The sequence below is a fragment of the Carassius carassius genome, chromosome 27 (genome assembly GCF_963082965.1).
Source record: "Carassius carassius chromosome 27, fCarCar2.1, whole genome shotgun sequence".
Taxonomy (NCBI): domain Eukaryota; kingdom Metazoa; phylum Chordata; class Actinopteri; order Cypriniformes; family Cyprinidae; genus Carassius; species Carassius carassius.
In genome coordinates, this window is record NC_081781.1 from 17,514,656 (window position 1) to 17,540,138 (window position 25,483).

Here is a 25,483-nt window from a genome sequence, read left to right on the forward strand (position 1 = left end):
AGGTGGCAGCAGTCACACTACCGGCCTCTACCCCTTTTCCTGTGGGTGGGTCCCTAAGCTCCTGAAATAAAGCAAAATGCTGTCATGTTCTCACCTCACGTTGTTCCACACTTTTAGACATTTTTTATTTTTGCTCTACACAGAGGAAGATATTCTTAAGAATTTTTGTAACCTAACAGTTTGAGGCACCAAAAAATTACACATGTCAGTGGTGCCCCAGAACTCTTAGGTTACAAATATTCTTCCTTTGTGTAAAGCAAAAAAAAAAAAAAAAGAATAAATAAAGAGTGTATACAGGTGTGAAACAACTTAAAATTGTAGGTGAATGGCAGAATGTTCATTTTGGGGTGAACTATTCTTTTTACAGTCTCAGAGTAAACAATGTAAACGGAGTAAACTACATTTTACAAAATAAAATGTAAGGGCCAATGCATCTATGTTAGGTTTCAAATATGACCGGAAAGTCTTTACACACATCTTGGTAAGCCTCTTTCAGTAACAGAAAGTAGAGAAACAGGCAGATTACCTTGTATTTATCTTTTAGGTTATTCAATTTTTTCTTTGCCTGTTTGGCAGTTATGGCCAAACCAGAAGTGGAACAAAATGCCTATAGGCAAAACAAAACCATAAAGATTTACATGATTCCACTTCAATAACGTATTCATTTTTATGGATGAAGACTGTCCAAATCTAGCTCCAAACCTTCAGACATGCAGGGAATTATACAAGCACTCAAAATGAATACTCACTCCCATCAACTTTTGGAGGAATTGCGCCTCCCGGTGAAAAGCCTTTCGTTGGCCGCCCGCCACTCTATCAAGGCCCGAGTTTCCTCAGCAGTCCCTTGATAAAAAATAATGCTTAATTTAAGTTGATGAAAAATAATACAATTATAAAAGAATTTGTAAAAAAATTTTAAATAAAGACAAGCAAACTATTTGGTTAAAATGACAAGAGCACTCTAAAATAAGGTTTGCATTTGATATAAGTATCGTTAGGCAAACGTTAGTTAGGAAACTTTTCCCTCAGGCAAAACAATTGCCCATTAGATATACCCAAAGCAAAATATATCAAATGTTTATCCACTACAGAATCAACACAGGCAGCCCCATATTTTACAAAATGTTACAGGGCCTAGCTACTTTTTAGGAGGACTTGCCGAGGGTTAGGCTACTTTTCAACTCGTAACGAAATAGTCTGAGCAAATTTTCAACATTCTGGCATCAAAACTCTTAGAACTACGTTACATTTTGTGATAAAACAACAATAGTATTTCGAAATGTATAACTTACAGTTGTGAGTTTTCTCCTCCGCCATTGATGCTAACCTGGTTCGAGCTGAATTCTGGGTTATGGCCCGTATCAAGTCCGCACAAGTCACCTCTCCATGCATCCTCGGTAAAAGGAGCGGAGCAAGAACACATCCGGGGATTTGAACTGGACTTGGCTAGATGTGAACTTTGAAAAGGGAAACAGTACTTGGGCAGCGACTGATGACATTTCACAAGTCCACAAGTAACGTTACAGACAAGTACGCACAACATGGCCGATCAGGCAAGACGCCCCCCCCCCCTGGCTGTAAGCCAAAACGTGATTGGTTGAAGCGATAACGTGCTACGATTGGTCAGCTCAATGTGGCCGTTATTTGATTGGCTTGAGTAAACGGTGGGTGGAGTCCACTTATTTGTGGATTTATCTGCACGTCGACGCTAGAAGTGTTTCAAATCCACAAATGCACAGGAACCGATCCACAAATGCGTGCAGTGATTTACAAATGCACAGACAGCGGTTCACAAATAAATACCAGGTAGAGTTGTGTTTGTGACATTAAACACATTTGTAAATATATATATTTTTATTTGCAAATCTCATTTTATTTATTTGTGAGTTTTATATTTTTTTGTGAAACTCTGTACATTTATTTGTGAATTTGATATATTTTTGTGAATCTTGTTACATTTATTTGTGGATCATAATCTATTTATTTGGAATAAAGCAACAATCCTCACCCCATAGTTTTTGCATCACCTTACAATTGAAGGACAGTCCAAAATAGTTGTTCCTATAGTTGGCCACTAGATGTCAGTCGTGTCTAAAAAACAACAACGAATAAATGAAGGCGAGTGTAGACAAATATATATATATATATATCAAATCAAATGTGTGTATATTAATTACTATATGACAGCTTGTTTTTGGTGACCGTTTGCTCTCATCTATAACGGCAGTGTCAAACCAGGAACTGCCCTCAAGCCGAAGGGCGTGGCTTTAGCAGAGTCTCTCTGTACCTGAGTCTGAGAGCTGGACTTTGACTGGAGAACTTGGAGGAAACAGGAAAAAACTAAAACACAACTTCACAAGGTTAGTGAGCAATTTAAATGAATACAGTGTTGATGGCGGAGGGCGAAACATCACACTAGCTATTATTTTACTAGAACAGTCACACCAAATTGTTAATAACTCATTAAAACATAAAATTATAAAACTTGCAGTGTATGTATATCGTCGTAATACATGGATATGATATGATTTAAAAGACATAGGCCAATTGTATATTAAAAAAACTCTTTCATGTGTTTATATGCATCATGTAAAGCTATATGTGTGTTTTGGGAGGGCAAGTCTGCGCAGGTACAGTTATGTGCACGCGCATTCCACTGTCTCCATTGAACGTGTGAGTAGGGGAGAGCAGGGGCGAAAGTGCCATTTTTCAGAAAAACATCATTTTAAAAGATAATGTTGTAGACAGAGATATATTTCTGCTGTGGCCAGTAACTCAGAAGTGTGGTCTATCAATACCAGGTGGTATTTTGTAAAAATGTAAAAAGGCTTCAGTATAATTTCAATTTGAACATAAGTTGCACATTGTTACTTTTGACCCCATCGGTTGGGACGAAAGTAACACACAGGTGGGTTAAAAGTAACACAATAATATAAGCTAGATTTATTTTCTGTTACTATTATTTTTATTAAGTATACCTGACTATGACCTTGTTAATATGTAACTGCAAACATATTGTGTCTTTTATTTTTGCAAAAAAAATTTAAATTACATATTTATATTTATATTTTTATTTTAAATTTAAGTTTCATCAAATGTCTCAAAACCCGACTGTACAAACTTTATTTTGTATTTTTTTATTTCAGTGTATTTTTATAAAACATTTTTTCAACAGAATGAACTATATAATAATTAAATTACATTGGCATAATATACATTCTAAACGTAACAGTAGGCCTATTCATGTTTCCATCCAGTTGTTTTTATGCATAAATTCAAAATGTGCATTAAAACATCTGGAAACACTGCAAATTCATAGCTGGAGGTGTAAAAGCTAAGGTATGGCTAAAACCTAAATATAACTAAGGTAAATGCGAGGTAGGAGCTGCCCAGATGCTATGTCCAGAAACGCTCTCTCATAAACATCTGGATAAAACCAGACCACTGTTTGTCTTTCTGACCCTCACTCAGACATATTCTTTTGGTATAATATGACATAAACATTTTAATAAATGATGCAAGAGACAGAAATTCACAGAATAGTATGTACCGGAACAAAATAAATACTTCTTGTCTCTGTAGCAGGACAAAAGTAACAACTGTTACTTTTGTCCCGACAGGAACTCCTGGCATTTAAACCTGATTTACTTTTATACTAAAAAACTTTGATAATGCAAACTTTAGGATGTGTTAAAGCATTAAATAACCTGTAGATTGATCATTACTGTGACACATGAAACAAAAAAAACAACACAACTAATAAAAAAAAATTACCGCTTCAATAATTTACTTTTTGTTCTCTAAAACAGTTTTACCGACCTAACTGCGGGAAATGATGAGGAATTCACGTGATATTTCTCAGCTCCATCAAGGATTGAATGGTGAATATAACGTCATAGCTGGGAATGCAAATGCAGTAATAGGCTCTGAGAAAATCGCTTTGTTACTTTCGTCCCGCGTTACTTTTGCCCCGGTTCTCCCCTACACTGTCCATGAAACCTGCTATCGAGGATTTAATAGTGTGGTCTGCCTTAACTTAGTGTTTATTTCGTCTTTAAAAGGGTTAAATGTTGTCAGTTTCACCCTTTGATAAACCATAACTACAAGGCAAACTTTATTTGGTCTGATTTGATGCAATTATATCATTAAAAGCTAAGCATTATATAGGTGCATGGGTACTTTATTCCCAAGGGAAAATCAACAAGAACATCAACTTATATAAAACAATATATGAATAATAGAACACTAGAGTAGACGTGTTTATTTATTTATTTGCTTCCTGCTCTCAGTCAGGGCATTTTAAACAAAAAAGCATAGAACTATATACAATTGAATTACTTATAAATGTCTAATAAAAATGTAAGACATATAAAACTTACTACTAAAAATCTGTAGCATCTTTGTTGCTTTAGAATCTAATATTGAATTACTTTTTTTCCCTTCCTCCAGGTACATATTCATATGTAGGGCTCTTCCCTTGAGCTGGTCCTGTATTCTCTTTGTGCAATGTAGCTCGGAGCTGGTGTAAGCTTGCAAAAACTATAGCCTCTAGAGGTCAAATCCCACATACCTGTACTTGTTTTCTGTGCTAGATTAACTATTTCAGAAAAAGTCAAGTCATTCTGGTTGCTACATTGGTGATTTTTTTTTAAACTAACCAAACTTCAAAAACAAAGCCATCTTTACTCAAGTGTGACACTGTAACTTTAGCCCTGTGTAATCAAATGATTAGTCACTTAAAAGAAGACTTAAAACCAAAACCAAATAAAACTGAGACATTTATTCTTGGCATTCGTGACACATTTAAAATAGTAACAATAAGGGATTATAATAATTACACATATAAAAAAATCTCACATTATTTAACACAAAGGTTTTGTCATATGCAGACATTGAACAAGACTGTTTCAGTTGTCTGTGCACAGATATAGGTAGATGCTTGCGTAAATTAAAAAAAGGCATGTAGCCTTACTTCTAGGAATTCATTGCCTCAGGCAAATAACACAGCAAGACAGGCCCTAAAAGGGAATACATTCACAGAAACATGCACTCACATACATGCATGCATACATTCATTGCGTCTTACTGTGCCTTTAGATTTTATGTCAGACAGCATCTGAACAATATGACACCACACTGCAAACCAGTCAATACTGTATCAGCTTTGCATTCCAGTAAATACAATCACATGGGTGTGAGAGATATAATTATTTGAGCACAGAAACACAGCCACTTTGAGCAAACACAGTGTAAACTTTGGTCTAATGGATGCATTGAAGTAGGTAAATGGTATGTAAAGGCTTTTTAAATCTGGTAAAGTTTTAGGTTGTCTTAATAGCTATGCACATTATATGAGTTTAGAGTGTTTAAATGTATTGTATCTATTGATATTGTATATATAGCCTATATAGATATAGTATGTCACGCTGAGTTACCTTATTTTTATGTGTAGACCTGCCATCATCTAACGCTCATTTAAAGTTAATCTTTAAAAACTCTAGTAATTATTAAATAATAATCTTTAACAAATCTCAAAATGAATATCTAGTTTCATGCTATAAATTATAATGTTGTGATGCATAAATTCATTTTTTGCTTTTAAAATGACTGCTTTTTGTTTTAGTGTATACAAGTATTATGTATGTTGCTATTAATGGTAAATGCCTTAGCACATGTCACACATGGTTCAATTAACTATAAACCCTGTTCTTGTGTTTCCAAACTGGCCTTACTACCAGATGAGATGACTGTGTAATGGTGTGTGGATATCTTTGAAGACATGGCGAGTGATGCAAGCACCCTTTCCTGGAAGGTACCCACCCAGGACTGGGATGGAGGCATCAAAAGCCCTGACCTGGGTCCTGTTGGTGATGGTGTTCCTGTAAAAATCATCAAAGTGTGCTTCAGCAGCAGCAACAATCTCAGCAAAAACTTCAAACTGGTCAAATGTGACAGCTCATGGCAGATCAAGGTATACATACACTACTGCTGTTTTTGAAAGAAGTGTCTTATGTTCACATTATATTTATCAAAAATTTATATCATAATGTGAAATATTATTAAAATCTAAAGGAACTCTTGTCAATTTTAATATATTTCAAAATGTGGTTTATTCTTATGATGTCATTACTCCAGTCTTCAATGTCGCATAGTCTTTCAGAAATCATTCTCATATGCATTTGGTGCTCATTAAACTTTTTTAAAATATTATCAGTGTCAGCACATTATCAACACAGATATGACGCTTAATATTTTTGTGTTGAGTTCAAAAGAACAACATTTAAGTGAATCTTTTGTAACATTATTAATGCCCTTTGCTGTCATTTTAAATGTGTCCTTGCTGAATAAAAATACAAAATCTTACTGCCCCCAAATGTTTGAATATTAATCTGTATAACTAGAAAAACTGATGGTATTTCTAGTAATATTATGCCAAATGTTGGAATACCGTGTCTGAACACTCGTGTTTTGCTTATCCATCAGACAATTATCCAGTCTATTCTGATCAGTGGGCGTTTGGGCCCAAATGTGCAAAACCCAGGATGCTTTGGGCTGAGGCTCAAACACCTCAAATCTGAGGAGGTCCACTGGCTTCATCCAGACCTGACTGTAGGAGAGGTTCAGCAATGCTACGAGAGCCATCACGCAGAGGCCGAATGGAAGTGAGGGAGAATGAAAGTGGTCACTCTTTACTCGTATCACCAGTATGCTGGCCATTATTTGACCTTTTAATAAATGTGTGTGTGTGTTTAATTTCAGATATGATCTTAGGATTCGCTACATTCCCACTGATTTCATGAAGAGGTTAAAAGAGGACAGGACGTTCCTTTTGTATTTCTATCAACAGGTAAGCAAACAGATTTGCTTCCTGGTTGTAAGTGGTATGTTTTGAAAAGTCAGTTCATGTAAATACTGTTACTCTTCTGGCAGGTGCGTTGTGACTACATGCAGCATCATGCTAGCAAAGTTAGCGACGGCATGGCACTTCAGCTGGGATGTTTGGAGATCAGGTAACAAAAAGCATAGTCTTTTTTTTTGATATTGTCTGATTATCCAGTGTAACTGCAGGACTTCATGACCAGCAACAGAGTACATATTTCCAATGCTATAAACAGAGTTTTCACAGAACTAAAATGAGCAATGTTTGATCATTAAATAATTTACATCACTGTATTTTTACTGTATACAAAATATTATTGAATTGTGAGGTAATTTCAGAGCACTGCATCACATATATGGTTTGTTCTGTCTTTCAGGAGGTTTTATAAAGACATGAATGCCAAAGGTCTAGAGAAAAAGTCCAACTTTGACCTGCTAGAGTAAGTTCATATTTTTCATTTGTACTTAAGTAATTTTAAAAAGGTGATTTTTAAAAAAATGTTTGCTATAGGGGTATGCCGGTATCAAATTTTCCTGTTGCAGTTAATTGATAATGCTTTTATCACGGTATACGGTATTATCACGGTATTGAAATACATAATACAGGTCATAACTTTTTTTTCTTAGAACAAAAATAACTAAAGACTTAAAACAATAAAGCAATACAGAAAAATATATAAAATGCAGTTAAATGTTTTACACATTTAAGTGCAAAGAACTATAAAAACCAATAGGTATCACTTTACAATAATACCTCATTAGTTAACCTTAGGTAATGCATTAACATTCAAGGCAAGGCAAGTTTATTTATATAGCACATTTTGTACACAATGGTAATTCAAAAGAAAGTAAAAAAAAAAAGTCATGAAGAAAAATAATTACAAAAATAAAACAAGCAATTTAAGAACTTGAAAATGAAAATGATTTAAAAATTTACTTAAAATGAATTTAAGACAGTTTAAAAATAGAAAATGATTTTACATAAAATACTGTGCAATACATAAAATATAGTGTAATCAGTTCGGCCATCGCATAGTGCTCATTCAATAAATGCACAGCTAAACAATGAGCAATAGCTACATTTGGATATAGACGTTATTAATCTTTGTTAAAAAAATCTTAAGTCTTAGTTCATGTTAGCTCATTAAATAACACAGTTGCAACTCTTAATTTTTTACAATGTGTTATTAAATATTGGAATACCTAAGATTAATGAATGTTCAGAATAATTTTTTCATTGGCAGTTTATGTTAACTAATGAAGCCATAATGTAAAGTGTGAATGAACAATAAAAGATCAACACTTTCAAACAATATCACTCTGTGTTGCACCAAACAAACACAACACTCACAGAAGACAGTGACAGAAAGACAGAAAACTGTGACAATATCTAGGGCATTTGTAGTCAAGATTTAAAAAAAAAATGAATGTTTGAAGATAAATAGCCTATTAAGTCTAAATATTTCAGTAGTTGGCACTGTAATAAACACCATAGGGAAAACACAAATCTGAATGGTTATTTAAGATTATGTTTATGTTTACAGGTTAAGGGCTGCATTTAGCGCCATCTGCTGTCAGAGAGTGAATGTGCTTTCATTCAGTGCATCTCTCACGTGTTCCTCCATGTGCTTCTCATGCGCGCTTGTTCACATCAGAGCGCATGCGCTCTTTCAAGCAGCATACAGCGATGTTTTGCATTTTAAGCAGCTGATGGGAATAATATTCTTAAAATGCCTTCCAAATTCTGAATAATTTGTAATGTATATTTATTCACGGTATTTAGAAGTGCCCACGATAACAATATCGTGCATATTAATCACCGCAATATATCGCATTACCGAATACCGGTCTAGTCTAGTTTGCTAATATGGTGCTTTCTTCTTTAGAAAAGATGTTGGTCTGGACCTGTTCTTTCCTAAGGGACTTATTGACAGTATGAAGGTTAGAGTTGTTTTCCACTTTTCTGTGGTGCCATTATTGTATTAAAGAAGAAGTGCACTCCCAGAATGAGAAATGTCCTGATAATTTACTCAACGCCATGTGATCCAAAATGTTAATGTCTTTCTTTCTTCAGTCGAAAAAGAAATGAAGGTTTTTGAGGAAAACATTCCTGTATTTTACCCCATATAGTGGTCTTCAGTGGTGGCCAATGGGTTGAAGGTCCAAATTGCTCTACATCATCTCAGCCAAGAAATAAGGGTCTTATATCTAGCAAAACATTTTTTTTCCATTTTCTAAGAAAATGCAAACGTATATATTTTTAACCACAAATGTTCATTTTGCACTAGCTTGACCTCACATGTTAGTTTATCACGCATGTGTGACACAGGCAGAAGTACCAACCCAGTGTTTACAAACGAAGTGCAAAGAAAATCAAACGGCATTTAAAAAAAAAAAAAAACTATTATGTCGGACAGTTTGTGACCCTGGAGCACAAAACCAGTCTTAAGTTGCTGGGGTATATTTTTAGCAATAGCCAAAAAAACATTGTATGGGTCAAAATTATTGATTTTCTTTTATGCCAAAAATCATTAGGATATTAAGTAAAGATCATGTTCCATGAAGATATTTTATAAATTTCCTACCGTAAATATATCAAAACTTTTTGGATTAGTAATATGCATTGCTAAGAATTGTCACGCTGTCTAGTCTCTGTTTCCCTGGGTGTCCACTAGTGGGCTCACTTCCCCTTAGGCACTTCACCATAGGCACTAGTATTCCACTAGTCTTTTCCTGTCATCACAGTAATTGCACTCCTGCTAATTGCACCAGGTACATTTACTTAATTGTCATTAGCCTCCCTATAAATACCTGTCTTTCCATGTTGTCTGTATGGAGTCCTTACCTTTCGTGTTTCCAGTCTTCTCGTCCTCCGAGATTCCTCATTGTCTTCTCGCCCTTCGAGACCCCTCGTTTTCCGACTTCCCTTCCTGTCCCTTTCCTTTGTTTATTTGTTTTGGACTGCCTTTTTGGTTTTGACCTTGGCTGTGTTCGACAACGATTTGGATTACCCTATATCAAATAAATACCTGCAATTGGATCTCTCTCTCTCCCTGTGTTTCACTGGTCGTGATCGTCATAGAAGGACTCCATACCTGAGATCCAGCGGTATGTCTGTTCATGTTTCCTCCCCAGCCACCGAGCGGGAGAGGAATGGTTTTGAGGGAACCCGCCTGGTGGTTTTCCGTGGGACTAGGGGAGGTCGCAAGGGAGTTAGTGGTAGAGAGGAGGTTCGGCATCGCTCTCAACCATGGCCCCCCTTCAACCCTGGGCTCGTGTGGAACGGATCGGAGCCGCCGTCTCACCATGGCGGACGGAAAGGAGAAAGGAAGCGTACGTCTGCCGATCCAACGCCACGGCACGAGATGGCCGCCAACCCAGTGCCGTTGCACAGGATGGCCGCCAGCCGAGTGCCGCTGCGCAGGATGGCCGCCAGCCCAGCGCCGCTGCGCAGAATGGCCGCCGGCTCAGCGCCGCTGCCCAGGATGGCCGCCAGCCCAGCGCCACAGCCCAAGATGGCCGCCAACTCAGCGTCACGAGGCAAGATGGACGCCACCCCAGCGCCGCAGCAAAGAGTGGTCGCCAGCCCCGTCCCATGATGCAAGACGGCCGCCAGTCCAGCGCCAACGCCCAGAATGGCCACTGAGACATTTTTGGATTATTTCTCCATGCTGTCCAAAATCCTAGAGATTCCCAGGAGTGTTCACGTCACGTCTGCTGAGCCAGTGCCACAGTACAAGATGGCCACCAACCCAGCGCCACTGCACAAGGCGGCCGCCAGCCCGGAGCCACTGCAGAGGATGGCAGCTACAGTAGGCTTTCCTGAGTTGAGTCAGGTTACCGTTGACCCTCCAGAGTCGAGTCAGGTTTCCGTTGACCCTCCAGAGTTGAGTCAGGTTCCGGTTGACCTTCCAGAGTCGAGTCATGTTCCTGTTGACCCTCCAGAGTTGAGTCAGGTTTCCGTTGACCCTCCAGAGTTAAGTCAGATTCCGGTTGACCCTCCAGATTCGAGTCATATTCTCGTTGATCCTCCAGAGTCGAGTCAGGTTCCAGTTGACCTTCCTGAGTCGAGTCAGGTTCCAGTTGACCCTCCAGAGTCGAGTCAGGTTCCAGTTGACCCTCCAGAGTCAAGTCAGGTGCTTGTGGACCCTCCAGAGTCGAGTCAGGTTCCCATTGACCCTCCAGAGTTGAGTCAGGTTTCCGGTGACCCTCCAGAGTTGAGTCAGGTTCCGGTTGACCTTCCAGAGTCGAGTCATGTTCCTGTTGACCCTCCAGAGTTGAGTCAGGTTTCCGTTGACCCTCCAGAGTTAAGTCAGATTCCGGTTGACCCTCCAGATTCGAGTCATATTCTCGTTGATCCTCCAGAGTCGAGTCAGGTTCCAGTTGACCTTCCTGAGTCGAGTCAGGTTCCAGTTGACCCTCCAGAGTCGAGTCAGGTTCCAGTTGACCCTCCAGAGTCGAGTCAGGTGCTTGTGGACCCTCCAGAGTCGAGTCAGGTGCTCATGGAACCTCCAGAGTCAGGGTTAGTCACTGTTGACCTTCCAGAGTCAGGGTTAGTCACGTCGACCTTCCAGAGTCAGAGTCAGTCATCGTTGACCTTCCAGAGTCAGGGCTAGTTCGTGTTGACCTTCCAGAGTCGAGTCAGGTGCCAGTTGACTTTCCAGAGTTGAGTCAGGTTCTGGTTGACCCTCCAGAGTCAAGTCAGGTGCTTGTGGACCCTCCAGAGTCGAGTCAGGTGCTCGTGAACCCTCCAGAGTCGAGTCAGGTGCTCGTGGAGCCTCCAGAGTCAGGGTTAGTCACCGTCGACCTTCCAGAGTCAGGGTTAGTCACCTTTGACCCTCCAGAGTCAGGGTTAGTCACCATCGACCTTCCAGAGTCAGGGTTAGTCACCGTCGACCTTCCAGAATCAGGGCTAGTCACCGTTGACCTTCCTGAGTCAGGACTAGTTACCATTGACCCTCCAGAGTCAGGGTTAGTCACCGTTGACCTTCCAGAGTCAGAACTAGTCACCATTGACCTTCCAGAGTCAGGGCTAGTCACCGTTGACCCTCCAGAGTCTGGACTAGTTACCGTTGACCTTCCAGAGTCAAGTCAGGTCACTGGTGATCTTCAAGGACAGAGTCAAGTCACGGGTGATCTTCAAGGACAGAGTCAAGTCACTGGTGATCTTCAAGGACAGAGTCAAGTCACCGGGCTTCTTCATGGGAGAATTCAAGTCACCAGTGATCTTCATGAACAAAGGCAAGTCACCATTGATCTTCATGAACAAATACAAGTCACCAATGATCTTCATGAACAAATGCAAGTCACCAATAATCTTCATGAGCAGAGTCAAGTCAGCACCAATCTTCTGGAATACAGTATAAACACCATGGGATTACCAGAGTCTCGTCACTTCTCTGTGGAACTACCAGAGCCTCTCCACGTCTCTGATGTACTACCAGAGCCTCTCCATGTCTCTGGTGAACTACCAGAATCTCTCCTCGCCTCTGCGGAACTTCCAGAGGCTCGTCACGTCTCAGTCGAACTCTCTGAGTGCCCGACTGTTCCTGTTGTGGCCACGGAGGCTACCCTTAACATGTTCATGTTCTTTGTTTCAGACTTGTCCTACCCGACTTGCTCTTCTGCCAGTCCGATCCCACTGTGGGGGTCTTCGGCGCCGCCCTGGTGGGCTTCGGTTGCGACCACATGGACGTGGTGGTCTTCTGCTCTGCCCTGGGGGGCTTCCGTCCCGACCACACGGTTGTGGTGGTCTTCTGCTCCGCCCTGGGGGGCTTCTGTCCTGACCACACGGTTGTGGTAGTCTTCTGCTCCGCCCTGGGAGGCTCCAGCCTCGACCCCACGGACATGGTGGTCTTCTGCTCCGCCCTGTGGGGTTCCCGTCCCGACCACACGGTTGTGGTGGTCTTCTGCTCCGCCCTTGGGGCCTGCTGTTCTGACCGAACGGATGTGGTGGTCTTCTGCTCCTCCCTGGTGGGCGCCACGCTATGTCCTTCCTGGACTTGTGTTTTTTGTTTGTTTTTCTCCTCTGCCTGTTTTCCACCTTTGGACTTGGCCCTCCGTCCCTCCCCCTGATCCTCCGCCGGTCCACCTCCCTCCTGGGTTTCTTGTCTGTGTCTTTCTTTCTGTTTCCCTCTTGGACCTGGCCCTCCGTCCCTCCCCTTGATCCTCCGCCGGTCCACCTCCCTCCTGGACTCCTTGTTTTGTGTTGTACTTCTCTTGTCTCTTTTTCCCTGGGTTTACCTGGTCGTCTTGTCTTTGTTTCCCCATTTTACCTGGTATTCTTGTCTCTGTTTCCCCATTTTACCTGGTTGTCTTGTCTCTGTTTCCCCATTTTTACCTGGTCCCCTTGTCTTTGTTTTCCCCATTTTACCTGGCCCTCCATCCCTCCCCCTGGTCCTCCGCCGCTCCACCTTCCCTCCTGGTCTCTTTGTGTTTTTGGTCTTCCCTTGGGTTCAGGTGGAGCATCTGACAGCTGCTCCGTGGAGAAGGGGGTAATGTCACGCTGTCTAGTCTCTGTTTCCCTTGGTGTCCACTATTGGGCTCACTTCCCCTTAGGCACTTCACCATAGGCACTAGTATTCCACTAGTCTTGTCCTGTCATCACAGTAATTGCACTCCTGCTAATTGGACCAGGTGCATTCACTTAATTGTCATTAGCCTCCCTATAAATACCTGTCTTTCCATGTTGTCTGTATGGAGTCTTTACCTTTCGTGTTTCCAGTCTTCTCGTCCTCCGAGATTCCTCATTGTCTTCTCTCCCTCCGAGACCCCTCGTTTTCCGAGTTCCCTTCCTGTCCCTTTCCTTTGTTTATTTGTTTTGGACTGCCTTTTTGGTTTTGACCTTGGCTGTGTTCGACAACGATTTGGATTACCCTATATTAAATAAATACCTGCAATTGGATCACTCTCTCTCCCTGTGTTTCACTGGTCGCGATCGTCACAAGAATTCATTTGGACAACTTTAAAGGCGATTTTCTCAGTATTTAGATTTTTTTTGCACCCTCAGATTCCAGATTTTCAAGTAGTTGTATCTCCGGCAAATATTGTCTATTTGTATAACAAACAATACATCAATGGAAAGCTTATTTAGTCTGCTTTCAGATGATGTATACATCTCAATTTCGGAAAAATTGACACTTAAGACTGGTTTTGTGGTCCAGGGTCACATTTTCATAAATTGGAGGAGATAACGAGATCAAGTTTTTGCCATATCCAACCTTTTTGAACTGAAGATCTAACCGTGTGTGACGTTTCCAACGTTATTGCGTAATGTGTGAAGACGTGGATGTGCATTGCATAGCTAATGAAAGATCAGCATTTGTGGTCAAAAAGTCTATACATTTGTATTTTTTAAGAAAATGACAGATCATTTTGCTGGATAAGACCCTTATTCCTCAGCTGGGATCGTGTAGAGCAATTTGAAGCTGCATTGAATCTGCAATTTGGACCTTCAACCCATTGGCTTACATTCAAGTCCATAATATTCCTGGAATGTTTTTCTCAAAAAAAAAAAAAAAAAAAGACATGAACATCTTGGATGACATTTGAGAGAGTAAATCATCAGGAAATATTCATTCTGGAAATGAACTTCTCCTTTAACAGGCCATTTTCATAGTTAAAAGTTAAGCAGTAAATTGTGTGGGTTCAATGTTTGATGTTTGATGTTTCAACTGCAAAAGATATTTAAATTCAGCATAAATTTAGATTTGTTCATATGTAGTCTTTTTTTTTAATGTAAGGAAAAAAAATTGGGATAATATGCAGCTAGCCAATCGAAATAAACCCTAAAATAAATCAGGACCCTGATAAAATAAACTGAAAAAATAAACAAGTGGCAGCTTAAAAGAGCTTAGCACACTGAAATTTTTACCTCTAAAATGTTACATTTTGGTTTTAACAGCCCAAACTACTCAGGAAGCTCATCCAGCAAACATTTCAGCAATATGCATTACTTAAAGAGGACGAGAGTATGATCAAGTTCTTCGAGACCTATGGGGAATTCTCCAACTTTGACGAGGAAATATTTCCTTGTGAGCTAGTGGTAAGTTCTTCAAATAAGGTGTTAAAAGTTTTTTTTTTTTCAAAGTGGAAGATTTAATGTGCTAAATTGAATTGACTAAAGTCCCTCTTAATCTACACAGCAAGGTTGGAGTTTAGCTGTGGATTTAGTCATTGGTCCCAAAGGCATTCGGCAGCGTACCAAAGCAGACTCCACCGTGAACAACTTCATATTTAATTTCCAATCAAGTTTTTATTCCTTATTTTCATGCCAGTTGTCATTGTCCAAATGTTGTTTCAAGTTCATGCTCGTTTACTCTCCCCAGGCTGTTCGCCTTGCTGAATTTAAACAGATCCGAAGTATCAAGTATAACACACAGAGTGATGGCAGAACATTATTACTTATTGAAATTGAGGGTGCCAAACAGGTGAGAATGTTCTCACTTCAGTATTAGGTTGTTAAACTTCATATGCACAATGCCACTCTTGTGGTAAACTAGCCGTAAGCCTTTTTTTCCCATCCCTAGCCTCTTTCCATCAGTGTGGCTTCTTTGGCCATTGCGGAGAACATGGCTGATCTGATCGATGGCTACTGTCGGTTGCTTAACCACACAGACTCATCTTTGATAGTTGGTCCAAATAAAATAAAATCTCCTAAAGGTAAGCCTCAATTAATGTATGTCTGTGAATGTCAATAGTCATTTTACAAAGAGTCATTTAAAAGAGTTGGAGCTTGTGCGGACTACTTCCAGGGGATTGATATTTTCTAAATTCTTGTCATCTGGAAAAAGTCTGAGATAAATGACTAGACATTTACTGAAATGCTGAGAGTTTATGGCAGCTCCCCTCTGAATGTTGTGCATTTTGAATCATGTCTTTTGTGATTAATGTGGGTTTGGGGATTGCCATATTTCTCTTTATTGCAAACTGAGATTTATCTTCGCTGTCTTAGGTGTACAGTTGCGCAACTCTCTTCCTGAAATTCCCTCTGGGTGAGTACATCAACATTCCTCTATATCTGTTTTCTTCTCCTCAGGACTACAACACAGAATGAATATTAATTGTTATAACTCTAAAGTGATCTCTTATGGAATAATTCACAAAGTGAAATGGATTTGTGCTTTATTTCACTGTCCTTATTGCTGTTCGCTCTTTCCTGCTGTTAGGAAGAAGACAGAAAGCTTCAGATACAGCAGTGAGTATCAGACCCTCCTTTAGTTACAATGCAATTGTAACACTCAGCTTGATATTTGCTGTATTATGATAACAAGTTCACGATAATGTGATAACTTCAAATCTGTCTTTCAGACTCTGATATATACTGTGAAATCCCAGATGAAAAGCCGCCACCACCTGGTATGTATGGGAATTGTTCAGTTTCAGTAAATCGTACACTTATTCATTATTGCTTGTACTGATGTGCTCTTCATGTGTTTCACAATAGCAAAGGTTGGACTTTCCAGAAAAGATATCAACCTGAAACGTATGCTGGGTGAAGGCTTCTTTGGGGAGGTTCATGAAGGAGTTTACCAGAAAAAGGCAAGCAGTACTAGTGACAGCTAAAATGTTTTTGCAGGTCAGATCTGGATTATGGATTTAGCGTAATAGTGTTGGATGTCTTACAATAACATTAGCAAATCTCATCATTGGTGAATTAGCTAATACAGTATGATTAGTTAAATTTTTTAATAGATTATTTTTAATTGTCTTGGTTAGAATGGGGAGAATATTAGTGTTGCGGTGAAGACCTGTAAGGATTGTGCGCCTGATGTCAGAGAGAAGTTCATGGGTGAAGCTGGTATGTAAATGAAACTTCTGGGTAATTTTTATAGCCTATTAAAGTCAACAGATGTTTCTTCAACTATGGCCACTTTTGGAATTGTGGACTTTTAGATTATAAATCATCACAACATATTAAATTTGTTTATACAACGTGTGTGTATACTCATCAATCACCAGAGAGCCTTTTTTTTAACCAAACTGTCAGTTTTTCTTTTTTTTTTTAGCATATCTCAAATGATGTATTGGGTTTAATAACATTCTGTGGTGGAAATAACATTTTCAGTATTCTTGGACTTCTTTCACTTGCTAAGGCTAAAATTATAGCTAAAATTTTGCATTTTTTACATAAACACAATAAATATGAATGCATAATTTGACAAAATTACAACTCAATTAGAAATTACGTGCACAGAAAATCAAGATTCCCACAGCATTATATTATATGATATATATGAGGAACAGTGTTGCCAGATTGGATGGACGATTTCCAGCCCAAAAGCTCTCAAAAACCCGCCCACTCCAACAAAAAACCGCCCAAAACTTTAACTAACAAAATAATGTGATACAACATGTCAGTCAAAGGTGTTAAGAGCCATTTTAACTCCTTAAAACTAAATAATAACGTTAGATAAATTTCCCATGGATCAAATGGTGGCAAATACATTAAAGACAATTACCGAATATGATTAAAATAGGTTATGCAAGCAGTCACCGTCAAAACATTTGATTGATTTACAATTGATTTACCGATACCCTTGCAAAAACATATGCATCATTTTCAATGTCACCAGTCAGATTTTAAATGCATAAGTGTCCAGAATAAGTATAAGTGATAGGAAAAAGCAACGTAATTAGGTATTTCACACTTGTTTATGCACACATATAACAGTCAAAACTGTGTTGTCATTCATTGATAAATACTGTATGAAAAATAACAACAACAACAATAATCGCCATCCGAATCCATGAGTTTATCACTGAGGTGGTATGTAAAGGTATTTTCACAGCGGTCCACATGAGAAACAATACCGCCCTAATAGGGTCTTTAGTCTTTTGTGAAGTTCATATTGTAGAACATTACATTTGCACAGTCAAAACTAAGAAGATATACCAATCTGTACTGTTTAAAAGATAAAAGACAAGATCGTTTAGATATAGATTATATATAAATAGATTATGTTATAAATTAAATAATTTAACTGTGCTCTATTTTAGGAGTTGCAGTAATATTAGAGTCTTGGTGTCATCTTTCCCTCAACAGGTGTAATTCACGTTTTGAGTGTTAAAACACTCTCCCACTCTTTACCATCCATGTAACATATATTTAGGCATTATGATCACTCATACAGTTCATACATTTAAAATTAGATCCGTTATTGCTCATGAATCATCACGTGTGTCTGTAGATCACTAGTGATTGGCTAAAAGTACGGCCGCGACGTTCACATCAGCATCAGCACCTCTGCACTGCAGTTTATAACAACGTGATGACTGTTCGGATGCAGTATATGCACACTTTTGCGCTTTTTGTTAGCCAATTAGCCTATACAATTTATATTTTTGAAAACCGCCAAATTGACCCCAAACCAGCCCAAATTTTGTCCACCCGCCCAAGACAATTTTTACCCGCACAATCAAATTCAAAACTGCCCAATTGGGCGGGAAGCCGCCCAATCTGGCAACACTGATGAGGAAGCCTAAATTTAAAAGGTTGATTGCTACTTGAAAAAGTGAGTGAATAAAATCTGAAAACACCATGGTGATTTTTATAAAGAATATACATTTTTTTAGATGTTCCAGGTGCAGCTAATATATTTTATTGTGTAGAAATTGTGAGAAAAAGTATTATATTTTTTATCCTTATCAAATAAATGACACTCATAAATAATCAACCGTTAATGTCATGGGATTAAATATATTTGTGGACAGTTGGTCAAAAAGATTGAGAACTACTGCTGTTGTCTCTGGGAATTAACTTTTGAAAAACTTGAAAAAAAATTGGCTGTGGAAATAATATGCAATAAATGTAATATGCAATAATATACTAATACATAGTTTTCACATAATAAATTTCGAAGTTTTATTTATTACCTTTTTTTTATGATGAGTTTTCATATTTTAAGAAAATCTGGGTCACCGGTTTTGAAACAATCTACAGTATGTTAGACATTTGAAATGTACAAAAATAAACAATAAAATATACAAATATAATAATGAGTAACTGTTTTTTATCTTTTATCTGAATTCAGTCATCATGAAGAACCTGGACCATCCACACATAGTGCGACTGATTGGAGTGATTGAGGAAGACCCTGTGTGGATTGTCATGGAGCTGTGTCAGCATGGGGAGGTAAACAACAGCCCAGATGCTGGATGTTATCACTCTTATTTGTATTATATGCCAAAACACGTCTTTTGGAAAATTACAGGACCAATAATGTTGTCACTATGAGTGATTATTTTGGGGAGGGTGGTAATATATTATATGAGATAGAGGGGTTTACATAACTTTTAGATTAAATCTATAAAATTCCCTTTCAATCCATAGTGTAATTCAAATGGCCAGAACCGCTGTGATTGATATAGCCAACTCAATTAAGAGAATGCCATAGATATGGCTCTATTAACATTTACAGGATCTGTAAAACTGTCATAAACTGTTTACAAACTCACAGGAAGTTCAGTACTGAATGAATCAACAACACTACGTCTTGTCAAGTACAGAATAACTGGCCTGAGCAGTCAGTTAATGGTGAACTCAAACATGTGCATGATTTAAAAAACAACTTGAGAAACCACCATACTGTAGGTTCTGAAAAAGAAAAATATCAGGGCAACGCAAAGCCTAGCTTTATTGCCTGTATGTGTAATGCTTCACTTTAATAAAGTGGCTTTTTTTTTTTGCTGTGCTGGTATTAAAAAAATACTTGTTTTGATTTTACAGCTGGGAAAGTACTTCACAAAAAATCAGCCGAGTTTGACCAGCGTAACTCTGGTACTCTTCAGCCTACAGATCTGCAAAGCTCTTGTTTACCTACAGGGAATGAACATGGTCCACAGGTTAGACATGAACTTCAATATTTCCTATTCTTTATTATCTGGTATATACTACAATTCAAAAGTTTGTGGATGGTACAATACATGTACACCAAGGCTGTTTATTTGATAGTGAAATATTATTACAATTTAAATAACTGTTTTGTATTGTAATATATTTTCAAATGCAATTATGGCAAAGCTGAATTTTCAGCATCATTACTCCAGTCTTCAGTATCACATGATCCTTTAGAACTCATTCTAATATGCTAATTTGCTGCTCCTGAAACATTTCTTATTATTATAATGTTGAAAGCAGTTGTGCTGCTTAATATACTTGTGGAAACACTGATACATTTTTGCAGGATTCTTTGAACAGAAAGTTCAAAAGAATAGCATTACATTGACATTTTGTAAAATTAAAAATGTCTTTAGTGTAACTTTTGATCAATTGAATAAAAATATTAATTTGTTATTAAATAAAATATTACCGACCTCAAATGTTTTAATGGTTAGTGTATGTATAGTAATGTTTTTGAATTTTTAACACAAAGCATTCTTGGAAATGTCACTGAAATTGTCTATAGTACGTGCTTACAGTGGGCGTAACAGTCTGAGACCATGACGTTTTTATGATTTTTTCCGATTATGATGTAAAATGATCTTTTCACTCACTTTCTTATGCTGATAATATAATTTATTATGGACAAAGCTACAAAACAGAATCATTTTCACTAGTGGTCTAATGAATGGAAATTTTCATTGTTTTTTTTTTTTAATTTTTCATTTGTTGTGTGTGTTGGCTTGACAGAGACATAGCTGTACGAAATGTGCTTGTTGCCACACCTGAGTCGGTGAAGCTGGGTGACTTTGGCCTTTCCAGATACATAGAGGAAGAAGAATATTACAAAGGTTACCTCAGCTGTTTTAAAACTCATAAAAATTATGATTTGTTTAATCATTTTATGATTCATCATTCCATTCTCTGTTGCAACTATAATCATTTTAACTCCTCTGTCACGTTATAAAATCTTCTAAAATATTCTTTGTTGGGGTTTTTTATATTCCATTTAACAAGCAACTTCTCATTACCTTGCATTATGTCTGCAGCATCTGTTACTCGTTTACCGATCAAATGGATGGCTCCTGAATCTATTAACTTCAGACGCTTCACCGCGGCCAGTGATGTGTGGATGTTCGGTGAGTGAATAGAAGAAAGTTGACAGAGTTCGACATGTCTATTGTACCAAACAATGACACTGTTACATTCATTTAGCCGGACACTCACTTGTTTTATTAATTAATATTGACAAAATTTTGAGCTGAAACATTATTCAGTGCTCCAGGGCCACTATTAAACTTAATATATACAAATTGTGTTACAATAACTGACTTTAATTTCCATCACAACTTTTTACAATTTGCCAATTCATTTTAATCTAATTTCTTGGTGCAAGAATTCTGTTGATATATAACACAACTGTAAAAGCTTCTGTACTGCAATTTATATTTGTTTTCAATTAATATTATTCTTAATACTGGGCTTGAGACTTTATTTCTGAAGACTCTCAGTAAAACACTGGTTAAATAACATGACTAGACAGACAGAGAGCCCTCTGTTTCTGGAGCTCAGCTGCTTTCACTCAGTTTCTCTGATTGATGGCTTCACATAAGAGTGCTGCTCCTCCAGATGCAAGGAGCAAGGAGAAAACCATGGACAGATGATCCCAACACAGTTACTTAAGCTTTAGCCTTTTTTTTTCAGAAAAGAGCAACTGAATTATTATTCACCCTCATGTCATTCCAAACCCGTATGACTTTCTTTATTCTGTGGAAAGATATTTTGAAGAATGGTATAGACATAAGAAATAAAATGGAAGTCAGTGGGAAACTCTTTGATCTTTTGTGTTCCTCAGAAAAAAAGAAGTTTGAAATGACCTGAAAGCGAGTACATGATGACAATTTTCATTTTTGGGTGAACTATCCTTTTAACATTTACTTATCTTTATGGGATATTATGATATTCCTAAACACTGGAGGTGTAAAATGCACAAAAGTCTATCAAACCTTCCATGTGATTTCCCCCTCACTTCCATTTTATCCTCTCGTGTTGCTCTCGTCCAGCTGTGTGCGTGTGGGAGATTATGAGCCGAGGTAAACAGCCGTTCCACTGGCTGGACAACCGTGATGTGATTAACCAGCTGGAACAGGGCAACAGGCTGCCCAAACCTGAGCAGTGCCCTCCTGCCCTGTACTCTCTCATGACCCGCTGCTGGAGCTACGACCCCCGCGAGAGACCCACCTTCACCGAGCTAGCATGCAACATCAGGTTTCTCCCTTCATGCCCTATAATAATATAGCTCTGTATCTTGTGCATTCATAAAAAAGCCTAAAATTACCTACTGTCATTTGATGATCCTGAGTTAAAAATAACACAGTGGTGCAATCAATGTTTTTAATATTGAATCTTTTTTTACTCATGAGAGAACTGAAGTGACTGAAATGTTATTTATTTGGTCAAAAAGATTAATTTGAACCAACATGTTCTTTTTAACAGTGATGTCCACCAAATGGAGAAGGAGTTAGAGGTGGAGAGAGAGAGAGACAAAGCTCGTAACACCCGGATCCTGGAGCCCAAGCTTAACATTAGTGAACCTCCACCAAAAGTAGCTGTCAGCTTTCATATGCTGTTTGTTTGCTCTTTCACTCAGTTACAGCAGCACATTTGGCCTAACGGTCAGTGTGTTTTGTTTACACCTCCAGCCTTCCAGAGTCAATACTAGCCGCTTCGGAAATACCCTTGGTGTCGGGCTACATCTTCAGGTTAGGTCATGTTCATTTTGTTGAAATATAAAGACACTAAGCACTAAATTGTTTTTGTAAATATAGAATCCTTGAATACTTGAATATTTAATTGTATTTTCATTTATAAATATGTTTTCTAAATAGAATTGAATAAATATGAATATACATAATTAATTCAAGTCATTTTTTTTAGGTATATGTTGTATTAATTGGATATGTTCTGCTTTTATTTTCACCAGCTTAATGAGGCTTTATGTGCCAGTTCACCAGACCTGGCCAGCCCGTGTGATTACCAGTCACCTGTGGACTCAACTAACATCCTCTCCGTAACCACATCCCCACCCCGTCGCCGCAGTCTTGGGGTACAATTAGGCCTGTTATCAAATGTTCTGCTTTCACTGTTATTGTATTTTTTAATGCATTTTCATTATTTCATTTTTTTTATCATAAAATATTTGGCTTACACATTAGTTTTTTTTTATTGTTTTAATAATTAATAAAATTTTATTAGAAGCTATCTAAGTTTCTGTGTGTGCATGGGGTAGGAGGGTGAGTTTAGTTTCAGGCCGACCAGTAAGGAAGATGCTCAGCAGCTGTGGCAGGAAGAGAAGGAGCGCATGCAGGATACTTTGATGATGCAGAAAGAACAGATGGAGGAGGACACAAAATGGTTAAAGGAGGAGGAGAAGCTTCTGGTAAGAAGGAAAGATTATTTACCAGTCTCGTATGTATGCCTTTAATATTAGTTATAATATACATTGCAAGCTTGCTGTTCTTTCTCAGGACCCAATGGTTCATGAATACACAGCTATTGAGGTTTGTATTTTTATTACATACATTTCATCAGTAACATTTTCATTTTATACATCTAATGTATTTTTTTTTAATTTGTAAAATTTAATGGTCATATACAACCCCAATAATTATTTTATTTATTTATTATCAGACACCTGAACCGCCAATTAGTTATGGTAAGTCTTCTGCATTCTACAGGTGATAATTAGAAAAGATTTTAAAGAATTAATCACATTTTATAAAAAAAACTAAAAAAAAAAACCTTAATTCTTGTGCCATATTAATGTTTCCTGCTATACTGACTGTATCCTGTGTCACTTAAAGCTGAGCTTCGTCAACCTCCTTCAAAACCACCCAGAACTACAGTGCAGGTAAGGACTTGTTTTACATGCATGTACTGTATGAGTGAGTGAATGTAGTGACATTCAGCCAAGTATGGTGACCCATACTCAGAATGCATGCTCTGCATTTAACCCAACTAAAGTGCACACACACACTGTTAACACACACCCGGAGCAGTGGGCAGCCATTTTTTGCTGCGGCACCCGGGGAGCAGTTGGGTTCGATGCCTTGCTCAAGGGCACCTAAGTCGTGGTATTGCCAGCCCGAGATTCGAACCCACAACCCTAGGGTTAGGAGTCAAACTCTCTAACCACTAGGCCACGACTTCCCTTAAAAATAACATTAACCACCCTGGATTCGAACCCACAGCCTCAAATGGTTCAGAACCAGTGCCTTAACAGAGTGAGCCACATTAGTTGATGCAGGTTGTACATGTTAAATATTTGACTTTACTTTCGTGGAACAATGATGGGAAACATAATTCAGTTTCATGTGCCTTCAGCCTGCACCTACAGCCGAGCTGGACCGCTCAGAGGACAGTGTGTACCAATGTGTCATGGATGTAGTGAAAGTGGTAGTGCAGCTGAAAAACGACATCAACACACTGCCGTCTACTGATTACATTTCTCCAGTCAAGGTGGCAAAACAAAAGCATTGATTTAAATCTGATGCCGTTTTTGGTGAACATTTCCATTAATAGTCATTTTAATGTTTTTGTCTACAGACTGTTGGACTGTCGTTAAGAAATCTGATCAACAGTGTGGATGATGTACTACCAACTCTGCACGTTTCCTGTAAAACAGAGGTACTATTTGTACTGTTTGAAACTGTTTCTGCAATCCGATTTCATATCATGTCTGCAAGTTTTTGAAAAACTTTAAATACAGGTACTTGGTTCAAAGCAATGCAGTTAAATGTGCTGTTAAAAGTGAGTTTAATCTTCTCCATTCCAACTGAGATTTTAATAAGAGTATAAATGTTTCTGTCAGATCGAAGGCACTCAGAAGTTGTTGAATAAGGACTTGGCTGAGCTCATCAGTAAAATGCGTCTGGCCCAGCAGAATGCCATCACCTCTCTGAAGGAAGAGTGCAAGAAACAGTTGCTGGCAGCGGCCCACACTTTGGCCATGGATGCCAAGAACCTGTTAGATGCTGTAGACCAGGCCCGAGTGCGCTCAAACTTGGCCAAACCCAGACCTGAGGACCCAAATTCACAGACAGACTAGAAGAGCAGCTTGGGACATGCTGACTCACAGCTTGAGTACAAAACAGACTGATTCATCTGTATAAGACTGCAGTGCAGTAATTGGGCAAAAACAACACTAGTGTGGTACATGAAACAGCCAATAGAAATTCAGGCAACTGTTGTACTGCTGTCATATCATGTTAAGTGTTTCATGTAAACATTTATGATTGAGAAAACCAGGCAAGCCATAGAGGAATTCCAGAAATCAGGGTTAACTTACGGTCACATATACCCAGAACTAGTTGATTAACCCAAAGAAATATGTTCCAAAAATGTATCTATCTTTTAATATTTAGTCAGCATTTTTAATACTGTGAAAAATAAAAATACAAAAATTGGTGTATGTAAGATTCAATGAACAAAAACAAAATTGTGCTTGCTGTTTCCTTCAACATTTGATGTAATGTTTGGTATTTTTATAATAAAAATACATTGTAAAAATGTCCTGTAGAAAAAAAAAACATTCTGAATGCATATTCACATTGTGTGTGATGGGAATAAATTTGAGTAAAATAAAATAAACGTTGATTTATGTTTTAATAGTTATTTAAAATATGTTTCACTGGAGCCTCATCAATAGTGAACTTAAGTGCTGAA

The 25,483-nt window shown here is 38.3% G+C and overlaps 1 protein-coding gene across 1 annotated transcript; it reads left to right on the forward strand.

Annotated features, from left to right (window-relative positions):
• The first annotated feature begins 2,239 nt into the window (after positions 1-2,239).
• ptk2bb (protein tyrosine kinase 2 beta, b) lies at positions 2,240-25,418 on the forward strand. The gene is made up of 31 exons (XM_059513001.1): positions 2,240-2,360; positions 5,739-5,971; positions 6,484-6,662; positions 6,760-6,847; positions 6,931-7,010; positions 7,257-7,319; positions 8,766-8,820; positions 14,783-14,923; positions 15,024-15,098; positions 15,207-15,308; positions 15,408-15,540; positions 15,833-15,872; positions 16,047-16,075; positions 16,189-16,236; positions 16,325-16,419; positions 16,597-16,678; positions 18,912-19,012; positions 19,607-19,722; positions 20,510-20,610; positions 20,809-20,898; positions 21,823-22,027; positions 22,256-22,364; positions 22,462-22,521; positions 22,743-22,865; positions 23,049-23,198; positions 23,287-23,319; positions 23,450-23,474; positions 23,623-23,669; positions 24,143-24,277; positions 24,365-24,445; positions 24,630-25,418. The coding sequence occupies exons 2-31, from the start codon at positions 5,780-5,782 to the stop codon at positions 24,864-24,866; spliced, it is 3,015 nt and encodes a 1,004-aa protein (XP_059368984.1). The 5' UTR covers positions 2,240-2,360; positions 5,739-5,779; the 3' UTR covers positions 24,867-25,418.
• The last annotated feature ends 65 nt before the right edge of the window (positions 25,419-25,483 follow it).

Bases quoted from the DNA above. Each gene is read 5' to 3' on its own strand.
- ptk2bb (XM_059513001.1), top strand. From the start codon at position 5,780: ATGGCGAGTGATGCAAGCACCCTTTCCTGGAAGGTACCCACCCAGGAC. The intron at 16,420-16,596 runs GCAAGCAGTACT...TGTCTTGGTTAG, and splicing joins AAGGAGTTTACCAGAAAAAG to AATGGGGAGAATATTAGTGT. The intron at 23,320-23,449 runs GTTTGTATTTTT...ATTTATTATCAG, and splicing joins ATGAATACACAGCTATTGAG to ACACCTGAACCGCCAATTAG.